The sequence below is a fragment of the Peromyscus maniculatus genome, chromosome 7 (genome assembly GCF_049852395.1).
Source record: "Peromyscus maniculatus bairdii isolate BWxNUB_F1_BW_parent chromosome 7, HU_Pman_BW_mat_3.1, whole genome shotgun sequence".
NCBI lineage: Eukaryota > Metazoa > Chordata > Mammalia > Rodentia > Cricetidae > Peromyscus > Peromyscus maniculatus.
In genome coordinates, this window is record NC_134858.1 from 87,280,459 (window position 1) to 87,302,217 (window position 21,759).

At 43.2% G+C, this 21,759-nt stretch overlaps 1 protein-coding gene across 3 annotated transcripts in view; it reads right to left on the reverse strand.

Annotated features, from left to right (window-relative positions):
* Positions 1-764: 764 nt before the first annotated feature.
* Positions 765-21,759, reverse strand: part of Minar1 (membrane integral NOTCH2 associated receptor 1) — a 33,106-nt gene continuing 12,111 nt past the window's right edge. For 2 of the 3 annotated variants that reach the window (XM_042281412.2, XM_006991493.4), the window contains exons 2-4: positions 14,367-16,715; positions 10,006-10,260; positions 765-4,815 (exon numbers count right to left, since the gene is read on the reverse strand). In XM_042281412.2, the coding sequence (XP_042137346.1) occupies positions 4,618-4,815; positions 10,006-10,260; positions 14,367-16,667 (2,754 nt within the window). In that variant the 5' untranslated portion in view covers positions 16,668-16,715 and the 3' untranslated portion in view covers positions 765-4,617. Of the gene's footprint in view, positions 4,816-9,586; positions 9,653-10,005; positions 10,261-14,366; positions 16,716-21,759 lie in introns of all 3 variants that reach the window. The other variant, XR_006074268.2, reaches the window with a different exon arrangement.

Genomic DNA, 21,759 nt, shown 5'->3' on the forward strand with positions numbered 1-21,759 from the left:
TCACCATAGGAGGAGTGGGACTGATTACATATGCTTTCTACCATGCACAGCTTTACATTAGTTCTGGGAAATTGAATTCATGTCCTCAGGTTTGGCAGCTAGTATTTTATCCACTGAACCATCTCTCCAGCCTGGAAATGATATTTTGAAAACAGTGCTATGTCACTGAACACTCAACACTAGGCCTTGTTGGGAAGGATGTGGAAACTGAGCCTTCACATACAAAAACAGGAACAGGGCATATTTGCAGAACTGTATTTAGAAAGCCTTCACCACTAACCTAGCATTTAAGCATCTCTCATAACCCAGAAGTCATGTGTTACAGAAAGGGTACATCAAGAATATTCATAACCCCAAGCCCTTTCCCCCAGGAGCACCAATATGCATCTCTTTCCCTGAAATAAAATTTTCTGCAGTATAACACACAGCATGTGTTGACTGGGCATTCCAACTGACCATAGTACTCTTACAGGTTGGACCTAAATATCCATTCATTGGTAGAAAGAATAAATGAATGGTGATGTATTCATGAGCTTGTGAAACAACAGAGAACTGTGGAGATAGTGCGCAGCAACATAATCAAGTGATTGATGGTGATTTTTCTGCAAGGTTTTAGTGGGACTAGGAGCAAGAAGGGGACTTGGTTGCTCACATATTTTGATTTTTATTTCAGAATCATTCAATTTGAGAAAAAATCAAGATGGACAGTTTGTAACATGTTCATAAACCTGAACCCTATAATTTATGGATAAAATAAAATCTCATTACAAGTTACTGCATATTTTCCATTTATTTTGATTACATTTGGAGAGGCAGATTTTACATGATAGCTTCAAACCAACATTAACCAAATTTTACACGAGCCATTTGAAAAAAGATCTAAAAATGTGCTTAGTTATTGGTATTATATAACATTTATCAAGCACCAAGAGTGTGCTGAGAGCTGTACAGAACAAACATAGAAAGACACAATCCCTGCCTTCAAGGAAACCCACCCCTTTAGGGTCTTCACGTGAAACTTTGCCTTACATTTCACACTCTATTGTTCATAAGGCATAAATAAGGAAGGTTGCTCCATTTCTCACTGTCACTTAATAAATATCTCATACTCTTCAGTTATACCAACAGTTATTCAAATCTTTGCCTTAAAATACAAATTTCTGTAGTACAATATACAGTATATAATGATTTGGTATTCACACAATTAATTAATCACAATATTCTTGTAGGTTGGTTATATTAATAATAGGAAGCATGTTGAATTCCAACATTTATAAATTCTCATACCATTGAACCATTAGCAGAGGGTTTTGTGCAATAATATAAACAAACAAATAAGGTGTCACAAGGAATTAAGACAATGGCAACAACAGTACAGATATTCAGAACACTGATTGTTTTTTATCATATCTATTAAGCTAGCCTTGGAGGTATTATTCACATGGCTGCATGCCCTAAAATAATAAATAATTTATGATTAGCTGACAGCAGATGATGTGTGATTGGCTTCATTGTATCAGTTGTTTAAACAAGGGAGTGCTAGAATAAAATTCCTGATAGCAGAGAGCTGAAAAGTTCTTCTGATTAGTGATTGCTTTTCTGCAAGGCTGTGTTCAAAACAAATTCAGATTAGTAAAAAGGATGAAATGATTCTGAATTTCATCACTGGATAGAGACATCTGATTGCAAAATAATACCTTCAATGGTAAAGTCATCTGATTAATGCTATAAATTTTTATAAAAAGAAAAGAAACAAAGAAAGAAACCCAACAAAAATGAAGTGAATTTGTAAAATGAAGTGACTTTAGATTTGGGTACAAAATATGTATTTTCTATAAAAATTATAGAGTGAAAGATGACACTCAGTACAGAAGGCCAGTCACCTTCACCTTCACCTTGGGGTTGGGGGCAGAGCATTGCAATAGGAGATGAGGGGAACACATTGTACAAAGGGATGCATACTTTTCTGTCAAGTAAACTATCTTACTTCATTATAAAAATTGAGTAGCTGGGGAGCTAGGGTGAGTCTGGGATCTAAGAAAAGCAAGTTTGGGATCAAAGAGAAAGAGATCTAACTATAAACATAGTCTTTTATGGATTCTGAGACTCCAGGCATCCATGAGCTCACAGACATGGCAAAGGTGTGGTCCTTCAACACCAGGCTTGGTACTCTCTGACAAAGGATGGCCATTTTCCAAAGAAAACCACCTTCCTTTCTTCCTTTGCCCTTCATGATCAGGCTCCTGGGTTATTACTGGGTCTAGATGCTTTCATTATGTGACAACGTCGAGCTGGACTTATACTGGACTTAGAGCAATATTGGATTTCTTTGGTTACCTCCCCAGAAAGGAAAAAGGTATTAGAAAATTCTATAGGGTTCTTTTACTTCTATGCTTGAATTAGGTTTATAGTCATCCCCTCCCTAGGTAGCTAGGCACATGACCCACGTAGGGCCCATTAGATTTACCCCAGGGCAGTGTCAATGGATGAAATGTGTTTGGTTCATTATATCAGCAGTTTCATCAAGGGAGTGCCATCTGGCCCCCATAATCCCATCTGTCAAATGGGGCAGTTGGGTTGGGATTTGACAAGATTTTTATTATCCTAAGAGCATACATTTCTGTTGTTCTGAAAGTCACAAATCAAGAGGTTGAAAACTGCTATCTCTGACTCTCTGACAGCTTAATTTGTGGTGTGGGGCAAAATGGTGGCATCAGAATGTGGAACAGAGTCATTGTTAACAAGGGGGAGGTGGAACAGGGCCTCTGAGGGATGTAACCTAGTATCTTTCTTGGAGTGAAAGAAACAACCTTATTTGAAGTGCCCAATCCAAAACAGAGCACCAAAGGACTAAAATCTGACAACAAACATGAATGTACGCATGCATGTATGTATGTATGTGTGTGTGTATGTATGTATTCATTTTCAATGACAAGTCCACCTTAAACAAGGCTTAAGTTTCAGTCACCTAATTGAAGATCCATTAGTAAACATAACATATCAACAGAAACAGATACCATGAAGACCTCTAAAAACAAAGGCTCCCTACAGGTGAGAGAATCCATCCCTCATCTGTTAGCATCATAAAATGCACTGTCTAGTCTTCACTAGTGACAACAGGATCTGGTGCAGCAAGCTCAGCACAGTTTGGAATTATTTAGGATGGATGCTGGACTCCTATTGCTTTAGAAATGAAAGGGCTTCTCAGATTCCACTTGCAGAAAGTGTGCAAACTTTCCAAAGTGATTATTCTTACTACCACAGTGTGTGTATGTGCCAGTTTGTTATTAAATAAATTTATGGTTTCTAAATCTGTTAATCATTTTCTTTAGTTTGTTGTAAGACATTATACATAGATGTTGTTAAGAAGTCTTTCTGCCAATTATTGTCAAAGCACCAATCAGGTGGAAACAGAGATCAATCTCTAATAAAATTACAACAGCTTTTTGTACACTTGGAAAAATCTTGCTCTCAATTTATTTAGCAGTGAAGACACAAAACAAAAACCAGGTATTTAGACATGTAGATAGATAGATGATTAAATAGATACCATTTTTTGCACTGCTGACAAATATTCAAAACTCTGGAGTAGATGTTGTTGTAGTTGAGGAGACCTTGGTGCCTTTACCATGTTATTAAATAAACATTCTTTTAAAAGCCACTGAAAATGGTTGGTGCCAGTGGTGGATGGCAATCATGGTTTAGAGTTAGAATGTCAAAGTGTCACCATTGTCTCTGCTCTTCAAGGCACAAGGACAAGTTCCAAACTCTTCAGAGTAGAGCATCAGGTACCACCAAGAGTTAGAAAATCAAGGAACAGAGCCACATGCCAGAGCAAGAACAGGACATCCTTTGGGGTGTCTGTGACCTTCAGATGTTGAACATACCCCAATATGTTACTCACATATGTTGGGGACAACAGGAATGTGGCCTGTCCTGAGTATCTTGGCCCATTCTGCAAAAAGAGGACACTGGATATCATGCTTGGAAGTGCAGCTCCTTCTTACCTGGGCCCAGGAAGAAGGTTCTTAATGCTGCTGTGAAGAACTGCAGGGATTCAGATGTCCTGCAGTGACAGTGACAGAGGGCAAGAAGGAAGTCAATAGCCCTTGACAAAAGTCCAAAGAGAAGCCACATTCATGGACACACATCCAGTTACTTCACCAGCAACAGTCGTAAATTGCCAAGGAAATGGATTCCACCCCCTTTGTGTCACCATCAGCTCCTCCAAAGAGCAGGTATTGAATCTGTTCGGCATAACTTGATGCCCGCCATGAATCATCATCAAAGTGAAAGAATCCAATTAGTCTTCCTTTTTTTTCCCTTTGCTTGGAATATTCAATTTTTATTTACTGATAATCCATGGCATTCTGTAGGTGGCAAAAGATACCATACTTTTGAAAATATATCAGAGTCTAACTATAACTAAGCTTAACAGCTAGGTAGATTTCTTTCTAGAGTATATACTCTCTGAAGACAACCTTCAGCACTGTAGAAAAGCATCTGAGATTTTTTTTTCTCTATTTCAACAAACTGTAGCCACACTGGGGTGAGCTTTTGAAATCCAGAAGAAAGCGGCGGAAGTCGTGAAGGGCAGGTAACGCTGGGTCCACAGGTTCAGGACTTCATCGTGCAGATGGGCACTACAATGACTAGAATGACCGTACATGCAGCAGCTGTGATGAGAGCAGCGATCTTGCAGACCTTGGCTCGTCTGAATTCAGCTTCTTTCCGCTTTAGTAATGAATCATAGCCTGGAGTATAAATATCTTCCATCCAGTATTCTAAGTTGTTTGGGTTTAAAGATTCTTGAGTCTAAAAGTAAAGAGATGTTAGAAATACAGTTAATACCAGGTCTAAGACATCCTGACAGTTTCCACTCTGGAACATTTAAAAGTTGTCTGCAGCTGGTGGCTAGCAATGAGAGCACCATAAGATGCTTCCCCACTAGGCCTGTGCCAGCAAATGGCTTCCAGGGACCCATCCATACATCATAGACTGCACTGGCTTCTCCCTCACTAAAACTGACACAAAACTCAAGGGTCATCTCTATATAAGTAAGCAAAATTGCGAAGACTCAACTTCAAGGGTATGTGATCAAGAGTAGGTTGGCTCCACTGTAAGCAAAGCAAGAAAATTCATTGAAAAATATTCTCTACCAGAAGCCTCTAGGAAAAGATCTGCTTGAGCCAGGCAGTGGTGGTTTATGCCTTTAATCCCAGCTCTCAGGAGGCAGAGCTAGCCAGGCAGATCTTTGTGAGTTCGAGGCCAGCCTGGTCTACACAGTGAGATCCAGGACAGGCACCAAAACTACACAGAAAAACTGTCTAAAAGAAAGAAAGAAAGAAAGAAAGAAAGAAAGAGAGAGAGAGAGAGAGAGAGAGAGAGAGAGAGAGAGAGAGAGGAAGGAAGGAAGGAAGGAAGGAAGGAAGGAAGGAAGGAAGAAAGAAAGAAAGAAAGAAAGAAAGAAAGAAAGAAAGAAAGAAAGAAAGAAAGAAAGAAAGAAAGAAAGAAAGAAAGAAAAGAAAGAAAAGAAAGAAGGAAAGAAAGAAAGAAAAGCTCTGTTCAAAACAAGACTATCTTATCATTTCTAGTCAGCTCATTTCTCAGAGCTTCTACTAAAAAATCAAAGTTACCTCAAGCTCAATCAAAATGTAAAATATTTCCATTGTAAGCATTTGCATGAGCAGGTTATAACACTGTTCAAAGTAAAGGATTTCAGACCCATGGCAGACTGTCCTCACCCTGTGCCTGTGTTGCTGATGATTCTAGACTAAGTGGCAATTTCCCCCAAAGCCAGCTTCTACAGCAAATGACTACTCAAGATTAATGCATTATCTGCAGAGGAAGTATCGTATTTAACCTACATTTCCCATGAAGCCCATTGCACGTTGATGGCTATAATCTATTTCCATGAAGCAGAGCTATGCTCTTGTTTTATGGTAAGCATTTAATAACGTGTCACCAAAAAAAGCAACAACACATTACAGTCCCAAGTGAAGCCACCTAAATCTCTAAATCACAAATCAAATACCCATTGTGAGAAGAGTTCTTAGATTGTTTAAGTTTTATAAACACTAGTACATTAAAGTCACAGACACAGGATCAAAAACAAAAGTAAACCTCAGGCCTGTAGGACTGAGAAAGCTCAGCAGTGGCACATTTTTGGTGGAGTAGCCACAGTCCTAAGGCATGCTCAGCATTTCCCACCTGCCCTTCTAGATAGTTTCTTCTGCACATTGCTCTGTGCCCACTGGAGCCACAGTGTGGACTTAGCCAAAAGGAACCAGAGGAGAGAAAGGTGGAGTGGGGGTCCTTGTGTTCCTCCTGATGGGTTGCAGCTTGCCAACAGCTAGGCTCCCACCAGACTCTAACTGGCAGAGCTGTGGGCCATGGTGAATTTCACAAACAGCTTCCTGCCCTGGAACCTTCAGACCCAAGAAAGACAACAGCTCTTCTCTCTCTTCAGTCTGCTCTCTGGATGTTTCACTGGCTATTGCCGGCCCCTAACCTGCTCACAACACAGTGAACACTCCTCTTGACTAGCAGCCCTTCCCATCATCCCTTTGGGCATGCCATCTGCTTACTGCAGGGTGCTGACAACTCACTGCCATTCAGTCTCAAGATTTCATCCCTCCTGTTGATAACTACCGTATATCTGGGGGGAGGGGTCCACAGACTGTGGCCTGCAGGCCTGTTCCAGCTGGCCTCCTGTCTTTATATAGTCCCCAATTCTGAATGAGTTTTCTATTTTTAAGTCATTTAAGTAAATCAAATGAAGATAACATTTGATGACATTAAAAACTATACGAAATGCCAAGTTTGATGTCTAAAAATATGGCTATTAGAGTAGTCATTTACAAATCATCTGGAGCTACTCTGGTGCTACAGTTGGCAGATGGGCAGGCTGGACAACACTGTATAGGGTCAGGAGAAAAGCACTTAGTGTGGCTGGTGTCGACACTGTTTATAAATTCTGTAAGCTATATAGAAGGGCAGAAGGCAGTGCTAGCCACCCACAATTCTCTTTATATAAACCATAATGTTCTTGATGTGGGCAAAGCCTGTAAATGTCTTTGTAAGAAACTCCTGGGGCCTAGTGTCCACTGCTGGAGTCTAGGAGCCTCTCCCTAGAACTGATCTAAACAGCTTTGCAATGACTAAGCTCTACTATTTAGAATTATATCCCCCATACACATGCATGCAAATACACACACATGAAAACACAGGCTTACATATGTCCATGCATATGTGCAACATGTACACACAATTCATATGCATGTGTGTGTGTATATATATATATATATATATATATATATATATATATATATATACAAACACACACTCACACTCACACGCACACGCACACGCACATAGAGCTGTGCTCTCCATAGACACCAGTGGGCCCCATTTGTTCTCCCTGACATGAAAATCCTTCAACAACTGAATACACATTCAGTAAGGAATGAAGGGATCCAAAGATAGACCTGTCTTGCTGGAGTACTGACCTATCATGTGAATGATGTCCCCACGAAGATTAGGTTTGGGTGGAAGGTTAGACAGCCTTCCCTGCCTTATAACCTTGAAGACAAACGCTGATCATTATGGCCAAAATAAGCTGCTCTTTCCCCCAGATTTCCAGGCCTGGCCTTGGAGAGACGCAGCACATAGAACACAGCAGATTTTGTGCTTTGTGCTCTCCATATCGGACAGAAGGGAACCGGCCTCCTTTCAAAGCTATCTACACTTTGTTATGGGTTAAGAGTCTGCCTGAGAAATAAACTATTTTAATTAGTTTTTTTTTTCAATAACTTCAAGCTGTAATGGCACCACAGCACAGAGAGGTAATACCCAGGTTCCCAGGGACACCACACACATACTCACTTGTTAATTAGGCCTACCAAATGATGAAAATAAAGCCAGGCCTACACCAATGCCTACCCCCTCAGTGGATATCACTAATGGATTTACATATGGACAAAAATGGGCCCCAAGAAACCTGTTCCAGTGCTAACCTGGAACAGCTCTTGAGTTTCTGCAAAGCAACGCAAACCGATAAGCTGGTGCCTCGCTGCCCCACCTGCCTCGGATGTCTGCTCTGCCTTTCTGCCAACACATCACCAGGCAATGAGCTCCCCACCCCTTCAGAACATGCAACTGGATACTCTGTTCCTCCATTGTTAGGCAGAGTTGCCTAAAGCTCTGTAACCCGAACGGCTGTTTTTATTTTATCCTTCCTAATTTTATCTTTACACTTTAAAACACTGGCACATTCAAACCGCATGTGTTTATACATGTAAAATCGCTCAGCTCTCTCTCCCTAAACTTTCAAAATCTGTTTTCAAGGTCACCTCCAGGGCATGGTCAAACATTGGTTATCATAACCTCTGGAGCTGTTTCTGAATGTTTTCTAGCTGGTAGGTTATGATAACCTAAGGCACGCTGATCAAGGGGTGCCACGTGTAGCAAAGTGCACAGAGCTCTGCTTGTGGGAGACTCAAGTTATGATCTAGCCTGCTTGTCATCAGGAAGATGACAGGAAAGACAGCAGCAACCCACAGAGACAAGTGGCATGTGGTGTGTATGGGGATATTACTACACGGAGTAGCAGGGGCAAGGGGGAACTTAGGGTGCTCCTGCTGCCTCCACAGACCTCTTCCAGGATTGGGCCAGGGCTCCCTCCAATTGCTACCATTTAGGGTCCCAGATATCCAAGTGTGATTATAATTCTTTTGTCTGAGATTAAGTTCTTTTAAACTCCTAGCAATGGCAAAGGGTAATACTACAGAGGGACGAGAAGAGAAAGAAGAGGAGATATATTGTCCAGTGGTCCAGTAAAGATCCAGACCTGTCTGACCTGGGCCAACTCACTGAGCTTCCTGCTTCCATTGTTTCCTGTTTTGTAAATTGGAGATGGTCTCACAGGCAACTGTGCCTGGAACTAGGTGATGGATGTGAAAAGTACTATGTGCATTGCCTGACTGCAGCTTGCTCTACCAACTCCTGAGTGCCATCCTTCTCAACACCAACCAGTGCCAGGTTTCTTTTTTATGTATATTATTTTCAGTTCTCACAACAATGCCATTAAGGTTGACATGTTTATGCTCATTTCACAAGTGAGAGGACCACAGCTAAAGCAGGTGAAATAAGTGCCCCAAGTCACAAAGTCTTAAGAAGCTTTGGATTAGGTCTTGGTGCTGCTCAAACCCATTGTCTTTTCTCTGCCGCATGCTGCACCTCCCACACCCTCTTTGTCTAGAGAAAGGCCATAGCAGAAGAGCCTTGTCATAGTGGGCCTGCAGACAGCCCTCATCAACCATGCCTCAAGTGCACGGGCCACCTGGAGATAACGCATTCCTTGGGTGCTATGGCCTCTCTCTCCACACAGCTAAGCCCAGAGGTGGCCACAATGATTCCTTTGCAGTGATGTGAAAACATAGACAGACGTGCTGTGAATGGAACCACTCAGAGCTGCCCACCAAAATAAAAGTGCAGCCCAAACCCAGCCCTGTGGTGGGTGAACAAAAAAAAAAGCATGCCCTCTAGCCATAATGGCATTCACAGACCTTCTAGGAATGGCTCTTACCTGGGGTGGCTCCATATGGAAACATAATCCATAGCTTGGCTCCCACAAACATGCTTATCCCACGTGCTACATATGGAAGGAGAGATCAGCTTGTGTTTCATTAAACAGTTTGGCTCAGGTCTTGTGAGCAAAGACTAGAATTTGCACTTGGTTTTTAATGCATCATTAGCAAATCAGATGGCCAACAAATATATAAATCAAGCACCCTCATTGTTAAATGCTTACAAACAAATAGGCAAGGTATAAATCCCCTTGTTTAAAACAACAACAACAAAAAGACCTCTCTGCTCTCTGATTTATTAAAGTTCAGAATTCTATGGCAAGGACCCAGGGAGTTTGAAGGTTGAGGGAGTGGCCAGATTTAAGTTATCCACACAGCGCATGGCTGGGTCCTCCCACCCAAAAACAGTGAGACTCACCTGTAGGTCCAGGGCTGTCAGCTTGCCTTTGTCACCAGAGTTGCGAGCATACTCCTCTATGGTCCAAGAAGGCTGGCCCCGCTTGACCTCAGCTAGCTCAGTCAGCCGCATGTCTGTATACAGGGGATTGCTCTTCATGTGGGCCTTGAGAGAGGTGGGGTAAGGATGCGGACTGAAGACTTGCTCTACCAGGAAGCTCTCTTTGGGTTGCTTGGGCAGTCGGTGCTGTGGGGGAATGTCATACTGCCTGTCTGCCTGCAGAGGAGCACAGAAACATCCAGAAAAGCCACAGAGATGCCATCAGGTCTCATAGTGCATTTGAGCAGCCAGCCAGCTTTTTAATCAATGAGATCCCAGTAGACACCAGGTAGTAACATGAATTTACTTATGAACCCACACAAAGTCTACCTATTTGGAGAGACATTCTCTAAAGAGAGCTTCTGATCCTGATAGTACTGATAAGAGCAAATGTCTCCACATTTAGAGGAAGTTCTTTATAACCCAATCCTTAAACTATCCTTACCACAATTGACTCCTCTTGTATACTCAGACAATGAAGTTCAGAAAGACTCAATTATTTGCCTGATAACAGGGAGTTGAGCAGGGTTTTAAACCTAGTCAGCTAGTTTTGGGGTCTCTGGTTGAATCTTGTATATTAATGCCCCTTCTTTTCTGTTCAATTTTATACCTAGACTCAATGAGAAAAAGACAGATCATCCAACAGGGAATTACTTAAAAGTTCTGAGGAGAGCCTGCCTTGGAAGAGAGAAGCCAAGCTGGCAACCCCACATGGGGAGTCTCTAATAACTGTCCATGGCCGCAGGCGGCTCTTTCAAAGGTATCTGTAATAAAACTTAAGATAAAGGAATAACTTGGGCAGCATTGTGGAGGTAGGAGTATCTAAAAGGGCTCGATGTCAATTATGTCCACAGGCCTTGAGACACATCACAGGCTACTCTATTCTCAGTGAACCTGTAAGAACAGGGCCTCTGATCTTTCCTATATCCACCCAGAGGTCACTGGGTTTTCACAGAGATGACCCTCCAGCTAGTATTCTCTCACAAATGAGATGGGGTTTATCTCTGTGATCTTGGGGGGTTGTGTACAGTCTCTTCAGCCAGAACTTGCCACACTAAACTATAACTGCTTATCTGCCAGCCTGCCTCCTCCACTGGACTTTGAGTTTCTCCAAGGCAGGGGAATAGCTTGTTTGTCTTTTAATCCTGGCTCCAGCAAAGTGGCACTAATAAATAGGGCAGTTCACCATGATTTGTCCAAGGGATAGAAACCAGTGATATGGCACTAGGTGTATGAGAAAGGGAGCAAAGCATTCTGTTTGAAAGTAATAAAAAGAGGAAAAGAAGAGTGTGAGTAGAGGTGATATGACAAGTGAACAAACACATGATGAGCAGATGTGTGTGGCTGTGAGTGTGCCTATCGTACACCTGTACATGGGCTAAAAGCACATATCAGCACACCTGATCCACCAGCGTGTGCCCAGAAGTAATGTAGCTCAGCTATTTAAAACCATTGAGGCTACTGACAGAGGTATAGACTTAGGTAAATCAAGCAAGATGGGGTTCCTTCTTGCTTTCCAACTCATCAAGGCCAGGGATTTTCTAAGAGGCTCTGCTGGTTTTATTTATTCTGCTTACTTATCATTCCTCAGTCCTAATGTAAGCAGGCCTTGCACAAAGCTGAGGATGGCGGAAATACCCATGACAGTAACCTTGGTGGTAGCCATTGGGCTGGCTGTTATATCCACCACTCTGCCTAGTGCAGGATGTGCAGCATTTCATATCATCTTCCCATTAACATTTCATCATCACAACTAAAACCACCCCCACTGGGAATGTGGAAGATCAGGTCAGAGAGACTAAGAGACAGACTCAGTCTTGCCCAACTAGGAAATGACAGAGCCAGTATTTGAACCATTTCACACTTCTAAGAACATCTCATTGAGGCCCAGGCTTGTTCCTACTACTTAATAGTTTATGCTCTCAGACAGTAGTCAGTATGTATATACATAATCTATATGTTTCAATAAATGGTTTTGACCAGCACATCTGAAGAAAGAGAACTGAAAGCTAGAGTAAGGGATGGGCAACAATCCCTATAGAAGTGTCCAGATATGTGTGAATGAGAAGGCCTTGAGGAGTACACAGATCAGCACCAGCCAGTCTCACCTTATTCTAAGAACAGAGGAAGTAGATCAGACAATCTGGATGTAGGAATTATGTGAAGAAAAGTTTGATCACATAACAAGGTCTGTCCGTAAGAGTTACTGAAGTATTTACTAAGTAGGTGACTGAGTGAATGGTTATAGCAGTTTTGAGGAAATACAAGTGTACTCATCAAGGCAGAGCAGGCTTTGAGGTAAAATGCTGCATTCTGGTTAGAAAAAAGTGTGTGAAACTCAGGCTCAGTGGGTAAAAGCACTTGCCACCAAGCCTGGTGACCAAAGTTTGATCCTTAGGACCTACATGGTAGACAAAGAGAATTAACTCCTACAAACTGACCTCTGACCTCCATGTGCAAGAACACACACATGCACACACACACACACACACACACACACACACACACACACACAACCAAAAAATATGAAAGCCTGGGTTAGAACTTGGAGACCTTTTACTGAGGTGAAGAAAATCTCCAGGGGATTTGGGAATTAGAGGCACTGAACACCTAGAGATTGTAGTTTTAGGGAAATAAACACAGAAGTTGCCCAAGAGACAAGGTGGGAAATGGAGGGTGGGTCCCCAAGCCCCAGGTGGGATGTGAAAGCTGGACTAGAGGATACCAAAGGGCAAATGAGGCAGAGATGAAAGAGATATCACAAATGGTAAATACATAGAAGCTGGAAGCTAGATTGGGCATGTGTGAGCCATGGCTCCCGGGGAGTTCATCACTGGGAAAACTACAGGGGTGGGGTCCGTCCCCCACAACAGAAACAAAGTGGAAACACTAGCTACAAGAGAACAGAACAGCTAATCTGAGACCAGAGGACTTTGACCTGGGCATGGTGGCAGGACATTGAAGGACTGGGTGTTCAGCAATTTCTGACACTGGACTGAAGCTGAGACAGTGACCAACGCTGGTTAGGTGGCAAATGCCAAGAAGAAAAGTCACAATGAAATAGCCACACAGTATAGAGGGCTTACTTCAAACAGTAGCAGCTTGATGTGAGACTTTCCAAGAGGATTGTGTTGGCCGTTTGTCAAGGTTATATAAGACCCTGGGCTCCAGAAATCCAGCCTTAGCCTGGTGTCTCTGGCAAGCAGCTTAGGGAAAAGAGCACCATGGGATACAAGGGGCTCCTTTGGAATCAGAAAAATAAATAAATAATGCCCCTTCAGTTTTCTCTTTCCCCTCATTCTGGACCCTGAACTCAAACCCATTTTTGCAAATTTGCCCTTCTTGACGTCACTTGGGAAATCTACACCTCTTCTTCAGCTCAGCATCCTTAAAGACCACCCTACTACTCCCTTCCCTGCCATCCAATCTTCAGAGACGCTGGGAGGGAAGTTCATGACCTGTCCAATGACCATAGAAGCAGAAAATGGCAGAAAGACAAGCTACAGACTGAAAGTGCATCAACCAGGCATAGACACTGGAACCCATCTAGAGTGAAGGGATCAGATGTGTGTCCCCCGGAACAGTCCCCTTCACCACAGAACAGAAAAAGGAAGTGTTTGAATACATGCATGCATGGATCCCAGCACTGGTGGAGTGAAGTCTGTGATAAACGGTCAAAAATAACACTCACATGAGAAGTATGGAGCGCCTATTTTGTAGGAAAAAAAGAGACAACCAAAGAGGAAAAGGAGACTGTTTATGATGGGCTCTTTTTCCATGGTGGAACAATGAAAATGTTTCCTTATTCTTAGTAATCAACTCTCCTATAGTGAATAGGCTCACACTTTCAAAAGCAACATCATGCATGCAACGAAGTTCATACAAGAGACCTATCAGCAAGGACACTTGCAAAGGCCACTTCGTTTGCTTGCTTGGTGCAGATCCCACTACTTCAGCAAGGACAAGAAGATAACCTTGGTGATGCTTGCCTTCCTCCGTGCACTCCCCCTTTTGCAAAATCCTTCTCACACCACCTGTCCAATATCCCAACTGCACTGTCTACTGTCGGCACCATCACAGCATGAGCTCCACCCAACTGACTGGCACCTTGGCAGCACAAACAGCCTGCCCATGTTGCCCTCTCTGTTCTCATGGGCAGAGCCTGCCAATTCTAGAAGGGGAACCAGAAAGGCACAGTTACCAGCAAGAGACAAGGCTTCTCATGAACTGTCTGAGGCTGGGACAATGCCGAAACCCATCCTAAGAACTTAAATTTCCATTACCTCCTTAGATTTCCGATGCCAGTCTTTGCTATCACCCGGGCCCGCATCTTTTATCTCCTCTTCGTTGAGGCTCATGCGGTTGGTGTAAGTAATGGTTCGCCAGTCTCTGGGAGAGTTGGAGATGCTGGCAATTTTGGACTCTGTGGCACTGTTCTCCTCGGTCAGGGACCTGGAAGACGGCCTGGTAAAGAGGCTTTTCTTTAAGGCCTTGACACGCAGGCTTTCACTATTGCTTCCACTGGCATCGGAGCAGCACCAGTCCGGGCTGTTCTCCAGCTTGGGTCCATGGGAGCCACTGTGTGCGCGGAAGACCCTCGGAGAGGCACTGTCATCGGAAGGTGCCTCACTGGTCAAGGAGTTCAGGTCAATCTGGACATTCACCTTCTCCGGCTGCTGTATTTTCTGATCTAACTTATTGAGTTTCCCAAGGACCTGGGAGATTTCCTCCCGGACCCCCGACAGTGACTCCAGCTTCCGCTCAATCTCACCGATCCTGAGAACCAGTCTGCACACGCTGCTCTTCAACTCTTCTTCCGAGCGGTGGACGTTTTCAGGCCGGTGACACTTGTCTCCCTTGCTGCTGGGGCCCCCGTTGGTGATTTTGGCGAGGTTATGCTCTGGCGAGCTGTCACAGTCTGACTTATGAAGCTGAGACAAGGAGCCGGTGCTGTTGTAGCAGGAGGACTGGATCACTCCCGTGGAGCCGCTGATGCTCATGTCATCGAGAAACCGGAAAATGTCACTGATGTCGTCGCTGACAATTTCTGAGTCATCATCCGAGTGCTTCATGGCATGCCTGTCACTGTACTTGGCCTGAGCCAAGGTACACAAGTCCTTACATTTTGGGGGATCCAGCACATGCTGCTCTGTCTGGGTACCCACGCTGCTGGTGTCCGAGCTGTGCTGCCCACTAGTGCAACTGATGCTCTTGTCTTTAAACTTTTTGACCGCTTCATGCTTCTCCAGGTCCACAGGGGATGAGATCTCTTTAGATTTGAGTCCACTTGGTTTCACTCCATAGCCGGCAGGGAGAACCTTCTGTTGATCCTTTGGCACCAGGTAAGTTTGATGCCTGTCCGGGCCTGAGAAATTGGGGGTCTGGCTGCCAGAATTTGGATAGCGTAGCTTCTCTTCAGAGGGATTTCTATTGAAAAAGGACCGTTCAAAGTCAGGCACTTCCTCCGTGTTTAGGCTCCAGCTTTTGGCAGGCCATGGAGTCTGTTTACTGGGCCTTCCTGGACAGCGCCTAGCATCTTGTGTTCCCATCACTGGGGTGGGTCCAAAATAGGTAGAGGCTTGAAGGTCATCTAAGCTTTCATGCTTTGCCCGCCTTTTGTCAGGGATCGGGGAATACACTGGATTCAGGTACTGGTTGTGGTAAGGCATCTCAAAGCTGTGGTTAAAGAAGGGGGGCTTGTGGAGCTCCTTCTGACTCTGGGTCTCCCCATGATCCTCCTCTGCTTTGTTAGTGGGACCAACCAAACTGGGGGACACAGTCATGAGATTGTGAAACTCTTCTTTGAAGATGTTCCTTTTCTGAACGCAAGACTGAACCACAAATGGTTCCTCACTGGAGATGAAGGTCTCCTTGATGCCTTGGCTGATGGACAGCGAGTCCTGATCTGAAATGGATTCGTTCTCAATATTCATGGGGAAATAGGTCCTCTGCATCTCACAGGGCTGAGGACTGGCCACAGAATATGGAGACAGGGCTTGCAGCCTGTCCAGAGATGCTGCCCGGTTTTTCACCTCTTTGCTGACACCCAACAGGAAGTTGGGCTCAGAGGCAGGGACAAACTGTGGGCATTCCTTGCAGTCCCTCTTCCGGCATTTGGATGATTGCCTGGTGGGGTAGCCTCGGCTAAAGGGCCTCTCGCCTAGCTCACAGTTCAGAGGCTCACAGACTGTTGGGTTGCACACCTCAGTGTCTGACCTGCAAGATTCAAAGGACGCCTCCTTCTTGCGCACCTTGGGGCAACTTGTGGGTAGCTTCTCTTTGGCAGTGCCCCCATTCATTTGGATCAGGTTGAAGATCGTCACGATATCTGCTGCCACCATGATCTTCTTTGACTGCTGATTATTTACAGAGCATTTCATCTTGTCTTTGAATAAAGTGGCTGGAAAGTTGGGGTCGAGACATGCTGTGTAGAAAAGCACGCTTCTCAGTTTGGCAAGCTGAGACAGATCAAACTGGGCACACAGTGACTTGCACAGGTCTTGATAGGAAACAGTATTTTGCTTACTGTCCAATTCTTCTAAGATCTTCACCAAAAAGAGAGAAGCTTCCTGACTGGCCTCCATGATTTAGAATTTGCAAGCTCGCTGACTGCACTCGAGCATCAGTCAGTTCTACAGTAACAATAGCGGAAAAGAAAGGCAGGGAAGACAATTAGAAACAGTGGCAGAGCTCTAAGTCCAGACTTTTCTGAACCCCTTAAAGAAACTCACTTAAAGAAAAATTTAATGACTAAAAATGTCTCAGGGCTTTAAAATATTTACATTTGATTCAGCAATTCCTTTCCTAGGAATCTACCTCAAAGAAACAATGAATGAAAATTAGACATGACAATGTTCACTATATGGTATTCATAGTAGCAAAAAATATTGTAAATATCCAAGTAATAAGAAATACATAAATAAAACAAGTTATAAGACACAATGAGCTTTACTGAACATGAAATTTCATAAATGTGCATTCTTATAATGCAACTTATCAGTTTAAAAAAAGACAGACTGCTAGGATATGCAATGTGAATAAAGCATGAAGCAAAAGAAGCCAGAGTCAAAACACTACACATTGTACTATATGATTTCATTTTATTCCAGTTCTGAACTATAGATCAGTAGTTGCCAGGGGTAATGTGTGAGGAACATGGACAAGTCATTTAGAATGGTAGTCTATATCTTGGTAGTTGTGTTTGCAAAATACATCCATCAAGTGCAAGGAATTATACCCTTAAAAGTGTAGGTTTTACTGCATATAAATGCCTTAACTTAAAAATTACATAAAACTTTTATGATAAAAGTAAGACACACTACTGAGTAGAGAATATGAAAAGAAATCTGCATAAAGTAAGATCTTCATAATGTGAAATTATGTATTCCTAGAAACTAAAATGAAAGAAGATGATGTGCACTAAAATGTAAATAGTAGTTAAGTTTGGGCTTTAAATATGGATCTCTTTCTGAAACAGTACTCTCTTTAGCTCTATATCTTATCATGCAAATTTTCAGAGCTACCGCCAAGTTGAAGGAATATTATCGCAAACACTCATGTATCCACCATCTGGATCCTATCATTAATGGTTTACTATATTTGGTTGATCACACATCTATCCATAATCAGGCCATCTGATTTTTTATACACTTCAAAGTAACTTGCAGGAATCCATACACTTCCCCCTAAATAATATATAATCCCTCTTGCAAGTTCAATGGTTATTTTGATTTTTATTTTCCTATAAATTTTACATACAATGAAGAACACAAATATTAAGAGTACCTTGGCTGGTTTTGATAAATATGTAAACATTCCTGTGTAGTAACCAATGCCTATATAAAGATCTGGAATGTCTCCTCTTGCTTCCCCAACAAAGCCCCTAATGTTGCTCTTATCACTTTTCTTAATAACTTTTCAGCTTTTCTAAAATTCCTACAATGAGCAAATCTGGCTCTGACCAGCCAAGCCTGCAGAGGACTGCCCTGGACAGGTGCCACTGCAGTCTCTCTGCAGGCCGTTCAGGGAGATATGTAGAGCATCTTTCAGCTGCACTCTGGAGCTTGTCTCTAGCCCTGAACTCCAAGCAAAAATGGCCTGAAAACTTCCCCTGTGGAAAAAGCCACCCCTGATCCTTAGCACTTGATGTCAGTTGCTAGGGAGGCCAAGGAGGTCATCCTACACAGCCTGCAAGACAAGACATTCTCTGTTGCCATTGTGTTGAGCATATTATTTGTTTTCTGTTGTTTCTGCTGCGTTTTTAATGGTTGCATTAGTGTGGACTGTTCCCTCTTTTTTCCCCCACACTGGCCACCTTGGTGGTTGCCCTGTAGAGACCTCAAGTGGATCCTCAGCCAGCCATGCTTCCCACACCAGCCATAGGCCACATCAGTCTTTTTCCAAGAGAGGGAATGAAAGCTTCAGGCTTCACACCCAATGGTCCACTGGCAGGTACAAGCCCTCCTCATCACATGCAGCCACCCTGTGTATGCCTGCCATTGGTGCATTAAATTTAACCAGGGAGGAGGGTGAAATGGAATAGAATCACAGCATGAACTAATTCAAAATAGGAAAATTAAAATTCAAATCAAATTTCTATAAGAAAACTACCCATTGGTAAGCATAGGCACAGCTTCTGAGATTTAAAATACGTCAATGACACTCACCTTGTGTTCACTCCCTGAGCACATGCTGCTTAGAAAGGGCCCACAGAAGCCCTTTTTATCCCTTTGTGATCCCAACACCCATGAGGCAGAAGCAGGAGGATTGCTGCTAGTTTCAGACCATCCTGGTCTACATAGTGAGTTCCAGTCCAGCATAACTCTGTCCCCTGAACACTAGACATGTTTTAATTGCCATTGACTTTTAAATTGACAAAGTCCTGGAAGGTCCAGCTCATTTTCAACAAAAGCAATTCATTTCCTCAGACAATACTTCAATAGCGGAAGACCATGGGCTTTTTTTTTTTTTTTTTTTTCCATCCTGAGGGCAGCTGTTGCTAATAGGCTTTTATAAATCTTAGCATGGTCTCTGCCATCAATGTCTGGAGACTCATGGCTAGCCCTTACTTTCCATGGTAAAAGAAAATAAAGTTTAACAGGTTCTGTTCCTGCCGGGAACAAGCCACCAGGAGACAGACTTCGCCCACACAGTGCCTCTGCCCTGCCCCAGCCCTCACTTCCTTCAGATGAAAACATTCTGTGTCAGGATGTTCTGGCTTGCTAGAGGCGAGGACAACCTGTCACGCTTGGTCTGGAAGTAAATAAATGGGTGTAGCTATCAGAGCATAGGACAAATGAATGTAATTTAGAGAGTAGCGTGCAGCAAATGCATATCGTATTTTATGGATTTGGTGGCACAAATCGCATTCATAGCAATTTTTTACTTTAATCCCTGTAACCACCTTAAGAGACCTCTTTTGCTTTCACAATTACTCTCTGACAGACGAGGAAATGGGACCAGGGAATGTAAAGGGCCGCAGTAACTGAGAGCAATAAGACCTAAATCCAGGGCTGCTGAGCTGAGCTTCCTCTGTGCTATGTCCGCCATGTACCTCCCAGGAAAGCCCCAAGATGTGGCTCCCCAGAGAGGCCTTCTCAACTCTCACTGTTGCTTTGCTTGACTACAATGTATCCCTGAAATATCTATTTGCAAAAATGTGTTTACAAAACCAAGACTCTTTGTCTCCTGATAGAAGTATAAATGCTATGGGTAAGCCTGCATCATTTAATTATTGTTATATCATCATCATCATCATCATCATTATCATTATTAAAACTGACAATGGAGGGTTAGGGAGATAGCTCAGTAGTAGTAAAGTGTTTGCTGTGAGAACATGACTGAGTTTGGATCCCTAACACCCATGTAAAAAAAAGAAAAGCCAGGTACTGCAGTGTGCATCTGCATCCCAAGTGCTGGAGTTAGGAAGCAGGAGATGGACAGATTCCTGGAGTTTCTTGGCCAGACAGCCTAACCCAGTCATTGAGATCAAGGTTCAGTGGGGGATTCTGTCTCAAAAAAATAAGGTGGAGAGTAATAGAGGAAATCACCCAATGCCAACAATGTGTGCCTACATACTGTGCTGGCTAGCTTTATGTCACCTTGACACAAACTGGAGTCATCTGGGAAGAGAGAACCTTAATTGAGAGAAAGTGCCTCCATCAGACTCGGCTTTAGCCAAGTCTCTGGGGCATTTTCTTAATTAATGATATATGTGGGAGGGCCCAGCCCACTGTGGGTGGTGTCACCCCTAGGCAGATGATTCCGAGTTGTATAAAAAGCAAGCTGAGTGAGTCATGAAGAATAATATAGTAAACAATATTCCTCTATAACCTCTGCTTCAGTTTTTGCCTCTAGGTTCCCTCCTTAAACTATTTCCTAGCTTCCTTTCATGCTGGACTTTGCTATAAGATGGAATAAATGTTTTCCTCACTGAGTTGCTTTTGGTTGTGATATTTTATCACAGCAACAGAAAGCAAAGTAGAACACATGTACACATACCCACATGAACACATACATACACCACACACACAACTGGCATTAGATATCTATGGATGAAAACAGGTGCACAGACTTAGGGGTGATCAAACATTAGAGAAGCTGAAAGATTTGCTATGAAACTCCAAGTTACTCAGAGAGCAACAGGGGTGAAGGCGGAACGTGCTGAACAGTAAGCTCCCAGACTCTTCGGGTGATAACAGGAGCCAGTGTGCAATATGCAGCCACTGGGAGGCTGCCTACCACACAGACAGCTCTACAGAGTGCGAACAGCATCCTTAGTTTACAGATAAGGAAACTGAAGAACCGACTGACCAGTACTGTACTAACAGAGAAAATGCCAAAGTTGCCTGATGTCCAATAATGAATAAGAGGCCCAAAGCCTTCTGACACTGCACCGGATTCAACCTTGCATTAATGGTAGCAAACATGTCTATGTACAGTGAAGTAGAAGGAAGAGGCTTCTACTGAATGGACTGACCTAGTATGTGACACTAACTTTGAAAATTGACTCCATTCTGTACAAAGAGCAAGACAAGCTTGCCTGAAGCTTGATTTTGGCCTCCCTATTTTTTCATTTCCAAGTTCTTTTAAAGCCTTCTAATTTCCCACTTTAGAAAACTCCATCCTCAATCACACATTTCCAGGGACCTTTATTAGTCCCATGAGTTACTGCCTCTGCCTAGATTACACATCTCCTTAGAGGGAAAATAACAAGCTGGTTGTGAGACTCATTATTCAACTCTTATTAAATAGGAAGAAAGATCATAAACTCATTCCATAGGGAAGTTCTGAAAACCAAGAGGGAAGTTTCTACACAGAGTCAGCGGAAACATCCTCTCAATTCTCAGCACATGCAACTCCCAGGCCAGCCTGCCCCCCCAAACATTCCTACTTGGTACCCACCTCATGCACCTGTCTCTTGTCTGCAATCATTCAGCCCTAGAGCCCCTAATTCTGGAACTGGAGTATGACTCAACTGATAAAGTACTTATAGCATAAACCTGAAGAGCCCAGTTCAATCTCCCAGGACCCATGTTTTTTAAGTGACAGTGGTACATGTCTATAATCCCCATGCTGAGGAAACAGAGACAGAGAGATCCCTGGGGCATGCTAACCAGCCAGTCTTGCCAAAGAGGTGAGCTCCAAGCTTAGTGAGAGTCCCTATTTCAGAAAGTA